We start from the raw sequence: 13,273 nt of genomic DNA, 5'->3' as shown, positions 1-13,273 counted from the left end.
ACTGTCTGCTGCTGCCTCTGGCACAGGATCCCCCCTTGCTCCCCTCATGTCTATCTGATGATGGCACACCACTCAGGCCCAGTATGTGTTTTCAATTAGCTGCTTGTGCATCCTAGCCTGTGCTGAGAGATGTAGGTGTAGCAAAATGTCTAGCTTATAGAGGCTCATTGATCTGGCATACACACACACACGCACATATCACCTGCAGGAAAGCGGGCTTCCAGCCAAGATTCGTGTTGGAGTGTGTGTACGAGGTGAGGGAAGCATTTATATCCAGTCTTCTTTCTTAAGTCCATTTTGTGTGTGAGTGGTGTGTGTACTGCAGCCACATCTCTCCTCAGTCATCCTGCAGGTGGAGCCACAATCGGTCTGCTTCTAAAATGTGTGTGTGCACCATTCACAGTGGCTTAGTTGCTCCACACACACTTTTTTCCTCCCACTGTTCCACTTCAGATTAGCTGCTTTTTTAAATAAAGTTGCCTCTTCCACTTAGGGAGAAGAAACAGTGACTCAAAGAGTTCAGAATCAGAGATGCTAGAATCTAGTCTAAGCATGCAGCCTTGCAGTTTAGGGTTAAAGGAATACTCTTTAACCTAATATCTATCTACAGTAGTGAAGGCTGATCATGATATTAAATGGGAGAGCACTGGGCTTCACCGTAGGCATAAAACTGTTAGGCATACACAGAGGAACACACACACACACACACGCATGTACTCTGTGACAGCACCATTCATGCTTACTATTTCGAAATCAAGTAGTTCAACTCTGCCATCATGCTGTGTCTTTTCCGAATAGCAAGCATGGTAAACTCTTGCAATGGTACGCTGTTTTTGTTAGCCAGTTCTTTCCTTTCAAGCTCAAAACTTACTGAAAAACGGAGAAAGTAAGGAACGTCACTATTATATTTCACACGCAGCCTCTTAATCACTGCTGATGACATGTTAAGGCTGGTTTATACTTCTGTGTCGAAGTGTATTTGTTCATTTGTGTCACGAAGAAGAGTGGGGGTTTATGGGAAAGCGTGGCATGCAGAGGCACACCAACCGACTGACATGCAAACCTCCAAAAATCCTAACAGTATGTTGTGTGTATCTAAGGTGCTGTTGGTTTATCTAATGCTGATTGGTTGAGGCCAGGAGGTGTATCCGGTTGTGTAGCAAGAAGCATTTTGACCCTTCATCTGCAGGTTTTATCAAGAGTTATAAAGGAATATTGCCAATATAGTCCTTACTCATACTGCAAACCTAGTCCTCATAAATAAGCACTAGGTCTTATAAAGAGTTATATTACTATATATAACTAAAAATAGTGTTTCAGTTCATGTTAGTTAGTTAGCTAGTGTGATAGTTAACATGAACATTTAGAAAAGTGTGTAAGTAAAAAAACTGCATTTCTGACATGGTATGCTGTAGGGGATTATTATATATTCTCTTTTATTATGTGATATTTTTGATTCATCTTTTTTTGTGGACAGAATCTGAAAAATCCGGTTGACTATGTACTTGGCCGCCTTTATACCTAATAGCATGGTATTTGTGATCAGGAACCTGGCAATAAATGATCCCGAGTTATCGCATCCACAACTTTGCTACCTCTCCGTTCATTTTACACTAAAGCACTCATACACAAATATGCAGACGCAGAAGAATAAACCACGCCATATGGGTGTGACCGTGAAGCAGGTATAAATAAAAAAGCCCAAATTGACACCAAATCTAGGGGTTCATTAATCAGGGCTGCAGACTGGGCTGGAAAGAAATCAGCCCCAGCCTCTACTTCTTGCTATTCTGTGCATTTTTATTTACAACCGTTTGTGGTGCTCTTGTTCTTGGTTCCACAAAAGTAAATAATAATTCACTCCAAGCCATTTATTAACAGCAAAACAGATGATTTGGAGGCCGAAAATTGAGCCTTATTTTTATGTTTTCGTATTTCTTTCTTGAAAGGCAGCCCTGCTAGCCCATTTATACCAGACAACCCTGATCCACAGCATTTGTACTGTACGTGCAATTACAATGGACAAGAATGTCAAGATGTTTCCCTGTACTGAAACCTGTTTACTTGAAATGCAATTATAATGGAAGCCTAAGGGCAGCTCGTTATTCCAAAAACTAAGTTTGGTAATGGATGATACAACTGGTTAATACAGACATCATGTTTTTGGCCCCATGGTTATTGTTACAGTGTAACAGTTTTAGTTTTTACTTTATATCATTGTAGTTTAAACATTAATCGACTAAATTCAACAGCTGCCCTTAGACAGCCATTGTAAGCGAGCAACTATTTAAGAAAACTTTTGTCCATAGTAATACTTTTTTTGTCCATAGTAATACTGGAGGGTTTCTTTAATGCTGTTGCTCAAGGACCCAGCAGCAGCTCTCTAGCAGTCCTGGAATTTGAACTCACAACCTTCTGGTCACTAAGACAGAGCCTTAACTGCTAAACTACTACTGATATACAACCATGCCATTCATTTATTCTATTTTCTAATACTTTGTAGTCAAGTTGTAAATTGTAGTTGAAAACTTCCAGTGTGCATCCTGATAATCACAGTGGACTAGCATTCAATACCCCAGCTGGCACAAAATACCCATAATGCCCTGTGGCATGCCCTGTGTGCTGTGTATGAAATAAGTACAGTAGGTGCTGTTTCGGATATATAAATCCATTGCACTGCGTTGTGGTATTTCATGAGCACACTGATTCAGGCATGACTTTAAACTGTGCACTCATAAAAATTTTGCATTATGTAGTGGACAGGCTGTGATTAAAGACATATTGAGAATATCAAGGTTTCAAAAGAGAGATAGCAACACAGTCTTGTGAGGTCTCCCTGTCCCAAGCACACACACACACACACACACACACACATACATACAAATATATATATATATATACACAGACGTCCTGGTGTGTATCTGCAGCAGAAGCAGCTTTTCCACAGCAGTGGCAGCATGTCCCACACCACCATGCATGCATGCATGTGTGTATATGTGTGTGTGTGTGTGTGTGTGTGATTTGCATGGCAGTCTGGCCTCTTGATTAGCCGCCATCATCTGAAACAAGACATCAGCGATGCGAGGTGAGGCCCCGTGGGCGCCCGAGAGCTGCAGATCACAGCCATGCTAATGCGGGCACCGTGCCAGGTGTCACACAGTGGGTGACAGGTTCTTGGAGGGGGCGTGGGCGCTGCCGGGGGTGTCACACTCGGCGCGTTATCACCTCGTCCTTTGTTCTCTATGCAAATCTACCGTTGTAGCGTCCTCCACTGCTAGGAATGTGACACATTCTGGAAGCTGAGCTCCCAGAAGTGCAAGGCGTAAGGCTTACAAACACACAGACTTGCGCACACACACACACACACACACATCACTGTGACTGGCAATGTCTCTCTCAGATCACTGAACACGGATGGGACATAGCAACCATGTTAGCATCCCCTTTTCTCAAGACATGAGGCTTATGAACTTTCTCAGAGATAATTAAATATCAAACACCCTCCTTTACCATTACACGCATGCTAATCGCCTCAAAAAGGCCAAATATCCTCGTTTTAAATGAGAGCTAAACCCTGAAATGGTCTCTCAAAGGACAGCTTAATTGGCTGTGCGGTTTTGTAACAACAGATCCACGAGGGTGGGGAACTTTAATGCTGGACCACCTCTAATACACACACGCATCATTAATCACACACAGACAGACATAATGTGATGGGAAGCGAGCCCCTCCTCAATGATTAGCGCCACGAGTTTGGCTAGCATGAAAATGCTGCACAGCCTGGCATATCTTATAACAGCCGTGACTCAACTTAGCCATTTAACCTGTAATCCCTGCATTATTTATGGAAGTGTGAGGGGTGGGGGAAAATGAGGCCATTAGGCTCTCACAACGAACACCCCGAGAGCGGAGAAGGCGCTCTGCTAACTGCTAGTTGACCTCCACGGCCCACAGCGAGAGCTTTTTTTTTAAGCATGGACCACCGTAATTGCTGCAAATTGAATCACAGAGCGAGTGGCAATGATTCCTTAATGAGCACTTTTATTGGCTGGAGCAGCGCGGTGTGGCACAGCCCTGCCCGGTGCCATGCGGCGCGACCCAATGGGCCATGATCAGATGGAGATTTGTGATCCTGAGGTGGCTGATGGGTAATTTCACACCATCACACCACACAAGCTGCCGTTGCAAGACATGGCTCTCTGATGGGTCATTAGCATATTTTAACTTATTCATGATGGGCTTCTCTCATTCTCTCTCTCTCTCTCTCTCTCTCTCTCCCGCTCTCTCAAGCTTGTTTTGAAAGTTGATGAAATTTGTCTTTGGTCGTCATTAGGCCTGCCTGTCTGTTAGCTGACACGCTCCTTTGGCAACATATGGCTCTTTCTGTAAGAAGTGATAAGATGCAAATTGCCAGAGCTTGAGCGCACATTTATGGCAGAGTAGAGGCGCACACTCATAAAGAGACCCACTCACATACACACATTCAGCCAGTCCCTCTCCTCACACCCCCTCTCTATCACTCTCCCTGTCTGTCTCACTGCCATCTCCCATCTCCCACCTCTCTATTTAGAAAAATCCAGTTCGGCACTAAGCAGTCACTTGAGGAATGTGTGATCTTGACAAGGCGTCATTAGAACTCATGGGGGGACATCAATTACGTCCACTCCTGATCCACACTTCAGCTCCGGGCTGAGTTCCATGCACGCTGAGAAGGGAAAGGAGCAGGCACGTTTATATTTTAGTATCAAATTCTCCCCCTCTTCCTGCTCCCTCCTGTCAGCCATGTGTGTGAAGGCCGGCCAAACTAAACACGGACATCAGGCCTCCACACTTCTCTCCTCCTCTCCAACAGAGCAGCACCAGTGGGACTCTGGCCATGCCATACAAGCCCCTGGCCATGGCCCCAATAACACCCTTTGGCCCCTGTCAGCCATAGAGACAATATCACACTCCTATTAGCACACAGCAACTCTACATGGACACACACACACACACAACAGACAAAACAGAGCCACCACTATCATCTTCTTTGTCTGGAACCAGAGCTGAAAACCTGACCCACATTGTAATTAAAAAAAAAAAACACAATTTTCCACTGAGTATATCATATTTCATTCACCTTCACTGCCAAATGATTATCATATATTTTTGCCATATATGCATTCTACATTCTTATTCCACACATACATAAGCTTTATACATAGTGTATAGATGCATTTGCTAGTGATTGTAATGCGGTTTTATGAGTCTTGGTGAAACTGATCACCACCTCCCTTGTGTTTTCTCTCTATTTCTTCATCTCCTCTTTCCCCTGCCTTTGCTACACACTTATTCCCATATGGAAATAGCAAATGTGTATGTGTGTGTGAGAGAGTGTGTGTGTTTGTGTGTGTGAGTGTGTGTGCATGTGTGCGTGTGAATTGAGCTGTATATTAAAGCCTGTCTGGCATTAGCATTAGCATAATGCGTTGAGGCCTTCAGGCTGTACCTGCCATCTGCATAAGGCTGCAGCCCTCAGGGAATCTCAGAGAGACGCTCACACACCAACCCTCCACCCTCTGGCCCTTGATCCTTACCCAGTCACGTACAGACACATCCCCTCCACTGAGGGTTTAGCGAACAGCAGGCACCGTGAGGCCACTGATAACCTGGCAGAGTATCAGCCGATTCGGCTCTCCCACTTACAGCGATGCAATTTTCATTTTGTCTCATAAAATGGCTGTCACCAGAGTGCGGTGAGATGCTGCTCACATGTTGCCTGTTTAATTTTTAAAGTGAAATGATCCATGAACCTCATCATAGAGAACTCTTCCCTTTGATTACACGCAAAGCCATTGCCGCGAACAAACAGATGCAGGAATGACATGAAAATCTATTAAAATGTGCCATCAGAGCCTCTCCTAAGAGTGTGTTGCAGAGTTAAGCGCTAATATTTATGCGTTCATTCACACCATGTACCCTTTGTGTCTTCCAGGGAAAGATGAGCCCTCTAGCTACATCTGCACCACATGCAAGCAGACCTTCACCAGCGCCTGGTTCCTGCTGCAGCATGCTCAGAACACGCATGGCATCCGTATCTACCTGGACAACCACCCTTCCAGCTGCTCCCTTACACCCCGTATGGCATTGCCCCCTCCTCTGGGAGCAGATGCCCTGCCTCGCTCCCCTCTTGCCAGTTTCCTGGGAGACAACAGCAACCCGTTCCACTTGCTCCGCATGGCAGCACCTCTTCTGCGAGAGCCTCAGCCTGCTGGATACATGGAGACCCGCTTGCCATCTACACCACCATTTGTAAGCCCACCTCCACCACCCCGTCATCCCCTTGAGCGTCTGGGCCCAGAGGAGATGGGCATTCTCACCCAGCATCCCAGTGCCTTTGAGCGTGTGATGCGCCTGGCCCCAATGCCCATGGAACCACCATCCATGGATTTCTCTCGCCGCCTCCGTGAGCTGGCCAGCAACAACAATAATAATGGTGGGCCCACACCTCCTCTCTCACCCAACCGTGTGCCCCCTGTGCACAGGCTCCTCAGCCCCACGCTCTTTCAGCCTGGTGCCAAGCCAGCGCCATTTATGGGAACACCGACACAGCCACTTCCAGCTGCTCCCAGGTCCAGCTCTTCACCAACCTTGGGCCAGACAGGCAAGGTTAAGTCCTGTGAATTCTGTGGAAAGACCTTTAAGTTTCAGAGCAATCTGATAGTACATCGGCGCAGTCACACTGGTGAGAGGCCTTACAAGTGCCACCTGTGTGATCATGCCTGCTCTCAGGCCAGCAAGCTAAAACGGCACATGAAGACCCACTTACAGAAGTCAGGTTCGTTGAGCAGCTCGCCAGATCGGGGAAGGCGTGATTCAACAGGAGAGGAGCAAAAGAGCGGAGAGGGCAGGGAAATACTGGACAATGATGATGAAGATGAGGAAGATGAGGAGGAGGATGAGGAAGAGGAGGAGATAGAAGAGCAACAGAATGGCAGTAGCAGGCCCGCATCTAATCTCAGCATGGACTCTGAGCTCAGCAGAAACCGGGAGAATGAGTCCCGGCCTATGACTGAGAAACCACTCTCCATTGACAGAGGGAAGGAAAGCCAATATAATGACATCGACAATCACCTGAGACTGCCTTTGGGCAACAGGCCTAGGGAACAGGCAGACACAGATTCATCAGCCAGAGAAACAGATGCAGACGGTCGACCCATGGTTAACGGCAGGGGCTGTGGACCCGAGGACTCCATGGCAGGTTTGTTCCAGCAGAAGCCTGTACATATCTCTAGCCCAAACCTCTCTGGCTCCTCAGCCAAGAGGATCAAAGTAGAGAAGGACATGGAGCTTCCATCTCTGCCACTGATTTCTTCTGAAAATGTGTACTCTCAGCTGTTGGCTGGCTACGCTGCTTCCCGCCACTACATCAGGGAGCCCTTTCTGGGCTTTGGTGACTCCCGGCAGTCACCTTTTGCCACATCCTCTGAGCATTCGTCCTCAGAGACGGGCAGTCTGCGCTTCTCCACGCCCCCTGGGGAGCTGCTGGAAGGTGGAGTGTTGTCAGGACGGAGCGGCAGCAGCACACCACACCTCCAACTCCGAGGTCCAGGTCCTGGCAGGCCTCCTGGCTCTAAAGAGAGCCGGAGGAGTGACACGTGTGAGTACTGTGGCAAGGTGTTCAAGAACTGCAGCAACCTGACAGTGCATCGGCGCAGCCACACGGGTGAGAGGCCATACAAGTGCGACCTGTGCAGCTATGCTTGCGCACAGAGCAGCAAGCTCACACGCCACATGAAGACCCACGGCCAGTTTGGCAAGGAGGTGTATCGCTGCGAAATCTGCCACATGCCCTTCAGCGTCTACAGCACCCTGGAAAAACACATGAAGAAGTGGCATGGTGAACACTTGATGAGCAACGATGTCAAACTTGAGCAGGCGGATCGAGCCTAAGTTATGTGCACAAAAGCACATACTTCAGACAGTATGATGAGTTTAGCTGGATAATCTTTTGAATAAATCTAACTATAGAGTTTTTGGAATGATTTGGTGTGGTTTTTTTTGTGTTTTTTTTTTTCTAGTGCCACCTGAGAAATAAGAACGTTAGTAAATGTTTGTGGATGGATTTGAAAAAAGCCCTGCTGGCATTCCCAGCAACCACCAGGAATTTGTCCATTAAGAGTCCATGGAGCCTTTCTACTGTGCAATAATTTCTGTATTTATTGGATCATTTCTTGATGATACATGGCATGTGCAGGTATATTATGGCATGTGCAGGGGTTTTAATGCATTCCTTTGTTAGAATATTATTTTCAGTCACCATGTTATGATATGACACATACTGAGATTTTGGCATTCTGCCACCATTTTGTTTGAGGTATTTCCTGAAAGGAAAAGAAGTAACTTTAACCTGTCCTGCTAAATTCTGAAGAAGTTGTACTTCTAAAAATAAGAAAGATTTTCTTGTGTACTACTGCTGTTTGCAGTCACACCAGACGTGGGTGATATATTAAAACATAAAGCACTGAATGTCAACTTGACAATAAATATTAAACAAATTCGAGGGATATGGAATACCAGGGATGTCTCAGGCAGCTGGATGACAGTTTGACTGTATTTTAATGATTCCCTTTTGACCACCATCCAGCTGAATATGTTCTTGATATGACTTTTATCATTTCAGCTGTCAAGCTTAAACAAAACAAATTCTTTCCTACCACAATACACTCATTTTGACATTGTTGATTTATTGTATTCTTCATAAGGATGGTAATGTGATATAGCCCATATTTTTGTGATCCCAATGTTTACATTACCACAAATTGTAAAACAAAATATACCACCCAGTGTATATTTTCTTAACACACATGTTAATGGGTTTGGCCTCAAAGTAGAGTAAACATACAAATTTGCTTATTTTATCCTGATTGAAATGAAATGTTTAGCTGATGAAAATTGTGAGATGTTATTTCCATACTAGGGCCCAAAGTGTTAAAAACAATTTTAACAAAACCTCAGCCAGGACCATTCATTTACCTGGTCTTGCAGTATTATAGACATATTATTTACAAAATTGTTATCAAAATTGGTTTGTTATGGCAACATGCAAGTATCCTAAGTGGCTGCTTAATCTCCAGAGCTTTGTGGAATGAACCAGTGTGCTCATTTATACGTTGGAGGCCTCATGGCCTCCTATTTTTCACACTTCACCCATTCAGAGGGCTGCTGTGGCTTTAACAAATGACCATTCTCCCCTCAAACCTTAGAAATTTCAGCCTGCTGCTTTTTTTTTAAGACTAGACATTTTATTTTCAGTACTGTTTTCATTCCAAATTAAGCTTATAATCAGCACTTAATAAAATGCTGTGTTTTTTTTTGTTTGCAAGTTGGTATCTCGTAAAGACATCGAAAGATACCATAAGAAAAATTTCCTGTGTTCCTTACCTGATCTTTAAGCCTAGCTTACCATGTGCAACTCTGTATACGTCTTTTGTGTAGCATAAGTTAAAAACAAGGTAGCTTGAATGGCAAAGACAATTAAAATGTAAACCAGAGAAAGTTTTAGTAAAGATATGGAGACAAATTGGCCCAGATACACATGCTTGTGTTTTACTGCCGTTCAATCCAGCATGCACGCAAATGATTATGCAGTGTGTACATTTGTAAAAATGAATTTCATTCCAACGACAAGAAATCACAAAGAAGAGGTTAAGTATTTATGCATTTGATGTGCGTATGTGTTCTACCTTTCATAATCTAATTTAACGCACAAGTTTGTCCGAGAAAACCAAGCCATCTAGTTCTTCACTGATACATACAGCTGGATCTTCACCAGCTTGGAAGAAAATCAAAAAAAAAAAAGAGAAAAAATGACACTCTGTCTTTAAAATAATGTTTACAGTGTTGAAGTACAAGGATAACGAATTCCTGTGTAAATGTGTTTTAAAAGAGAATAATCTCATGTTTTTTCTACCATATTTTGAATGCCATAGCAGGGTTGGTTGTTTGTTTGTTTAATATTTTATTTTGTTTTTGGTGCAGGGTTTCTTTCCCCCCATAAATTTCAATGGATATATTCGTATATGTTTCGTTCACTGTTAAAATACACAGTGTATTTGTATACCAGTGGCATTTTATGAAATGATGCAAAAAAAATCTTTATATTTTGCAGTCCATTATAAAATTGTGAGTCTATCCAAATGTTTTTTTTTGTCTCTATACCTGTTCATAATTTTGGTAAATCCATCCTTGTGAGGATGTAAAAAAAGAAAATAAAAAGGAATGAAAATTCAACCTGTTTATTGAATCGCTGTTTCATGTTAAACTTGATGTTAATACCTGATTGAATAAGGGAGAAATCTTAAATATAAATAAATCAATCAATCAATAAATCAATAAAACAGGGTAACAGCTGTCAATAGCATAAATGCTTCGCTGCAGGCATTGGCACCAGGTATTATGTGAGGCTTTTAGGATTCAGGTTTGGGTGACTGACTGGTAAATACAGCTATATAAAAGCCCCAATAAATCTCATTCAGTGTTTCATTTTCAACACACAAACGTATGGAGCCTCCAGACAGTAGTGCTGCATGACCTTTGACCTAAGGAGTTCACTATTTTTTTGAGCCCTTCCTTTACGTTGCACCTGCCTGCCCCTCTCTGCAGTGAGAGATGCTCTAAACACAATGACCCGTCTGACCTATCCTGACCCCATCAATGTCGCCATGTCCCTTCTTCCCTTGTGAGACAGGTGGGCTTTTGTAGCCCTAACAATGTTGCGTGTAAGGGAGGGAAACTACTTAAAAAACCCTCATAGCCTATTTAACCATAGCCAATCATAGTGCTTTGCTGCTGAATGAGGCTTTCACGACTTGCACACTGAGGTATCTTAGAGAGACCTTTTTTGAGAGACCTTCTCTATTTGTACCAACAAACAATTAAACCGTAGTCTCTGCGTCTTGAAACGTCTTCTAGTGTTCCATGTTGACGTGACTGTCTGCTCAAAGAGCTAGGCATGGATGTGGTTAGACTGACCCTGGACATCTGGGATGCATCTTCAGTCCTGAAACAGCCCATTCCCAGCAAGACTCTGAATAAGATTAAAAGACAGCAGATTCCCAAAGTCTCTCTCATGGCACCATGTTCCCTTGAGGTCTCACCATTTTCCCATTCTAATTACGCAACTCGGCCACACCGATGCATCGCTAGGCCATTTTGACCGCCGCTCCACACAGGGTAGTGTCATAGTTCACATCTGACATGTGATTTAAAGTCCCTTTTAAGCTTGGGTAATAGAAGGTCCCCATTTGTGCTGTGTGGCCAATGCCACGGGAAGAAAATGGGCCGTCATTTACTAGGCCAAAATGTCTAGAACGTGAATGGGTCACACACAAGGAGACTTTAGGAAATGATGGCTTTTGGTAAAACCATGGCCTCAGGGAACAGGGTGTCAGCAGGGGCTGTGGTCGGGGCCTTGACCACACAGATTGACCACAGAATCCTTTATTTTTTAAATAGGATTGCAGGGGCCAAACCCCACTGGGTCCCTGTGTCTATATCCAGTTAGCAATCTCTATTCCCTGACCAAGGCGAAAGGAAATGGCACCCAGTGAGCAGGCTTTACCCCCAAGGCAGAGGAGCCGACAACCAGAGCAAATCCGACCCATATGGACAGGCCTGGGAACACGGAGGGTGCGCAGAGCAGTTTTGGAAAAAATGATGGGCAGGAGATGAAGAGGAGTGTGGTTGCTCTACGGTCAATCGGCAGCTGCGGATCTTTTTTCCGAGGAGATCTGACCGAGAGGAACAAAGGCTTTGTGGTGTTGCAGAATGTATCTGTAAAGTGAAGGGAATGCATGCTCCCTGATTGAAGAGAACAAAGAAAAAACTGTTCACTGTGCCTCTGTTACATCAGTGAACACTCAAAAAGCACACAATGTGCTTTAAAACATTTTAAACCAGAGCACTATTCAATCGTCAAATCTGATTGGGCAGAAGGTGTTGATTAATTTTTCTTATAACAGCAGCACTGACAGTAGTGCCACGTGGTTTATAATCACCGTTTTTTATTAATAAGTTATAGTTACTATGGTAACTATTTACTTGCACAGGGACATAGCAGACTTTCAATATATACTTGTTATATAAATGTGTGTAATTGTTGATATGGTGACATTTTCTGTTAGGAGATGTTTATTTAGCATTTATGGAAGGAGACTCCAATGTCACCACTTTTTTCAGTCAGAGGAAAAAAGTCTTCCACCACAGGAAAGCCTTCAAGATGGAGAGCGTTGCGGTTTCTCTGTAACATAACAAGCTGCCTTGTTTTTTGTCTTATTAACTTCAAGCGGGAGAGAGAAAGAGAGGCATGTGAGAGAACAACTATTTATAGCTACTATAACCATATGTGATATGTGATAGCAGGAACTAACTTGTTTTGCAACAAGTTAGTTCCTGTTAGTTCAAGTTAGTTTTGCACATTTAAGCTCCACAAGATTAAATGTGATAAAATGTGCATCAAATGAATAAAAAGTATGATGTGCTGTGAAAAAAAAATTAGCTTTGCAAATTGCTGTGGTATGATAAGAATAAAACATTGTGTAGTATGATGTGCAGTAATTGGGACATAATCAACTTTGGGGGTGATAACTCTTCAGGAACTCTTCTTTGCATCGGGCCATGTCATACTATTCATGTCCAATCTGTCCCGTCATTGGAAAAAAAATTGGAAAAAAATTGAATTTCCGTGGATGTTGTGAATGAACTTAAATGAGTAAATAAGGAATCTGGCAACTATTTTACTAAATAGTTTATTTTAAAAAGAGATTACATAGCTTAATGTAGTTTCAAGTGACTATGTGAAGTTTTGAACATATATTTCTTTAAAAAGATTTTGGGTAAGACTTCCATTACTTACTAGCGACATTAGCTCTAGTGCAAAATTAAAGAAGCACCAAACATGTCTTTGTGGATGAACTAAAGGGAAAACTGTGTACTATGTATTTTTAGTCACTCCTCCTCCTCAAATGAGTGAACACTAAAGTGAAGTTTCTGTGATAAAGCCAAAGTGAAAAAAAGAATATAACAAATACACACCCAGAATGTGAATAATTACCTCTAGTATCTCCAAGCTGTAGTCATTTGGCTTCTTAAAGCCAGACCTCCCTGAAGCAGATGTAAAATTAGGAATCTTTCTGAGCCGCCAGGGCCGTTACCTCGAGGGGGTCGGTGTAATTGTTGATATTGGACTCTGCTCCTGTCCCAGAGAAATATTAAATCTTCTCATTTGATTTCG

General features: G+C 43.4%; 1 protein-coding gene across 1 annotated transcript in view; it reads left to right on the top strand.

The window, feature by feature from the left end:
• The window catches only part of bcl11bb (BCL11 transcription factor B b), a 30,386-nt gene extending 21,448 nt beyond the window's left edge, over positions 1 to 8,938 (top strand). The window contains exon 3 of the mRNA XM_026923292.3: positions 5,975 to 8,938. Within this exon, the coding sequence (XP_026779093.1) occupies positions 5,975 to 7,932 (1,958 nt within the window). The 3' untranslated portion in view covers positions 7,933 to 8,938. The remainder of the gene's footprint in view (positions 1 to 5,974) is intronic.
• Positions 8,939 to 13,273: the final 4,335 nt, after the last annotated feature.

Source organism: Pangasianodon hypophthalmus, chromosome 19 (genome assembly GCF_027358585.1).
Source record: "Pangasianodon hypophthalmus isolate fPanHyp1 chromosome 19, fPanHyp1.pri, whole genome shotgun sequence".
Taxonomy (NCBI): Eukaryota; Metazoa; Chordata; class Actinopteri; order Siluriformes; family Pangasiidae; genus Pangasianodon; species Pangasianodon hypophthalmus.
The sequence above is the reverse complement of the archived record's forward strand: the minus strand, read 5'-3'. Positions and strand labels throughout refer to the sequence as shown.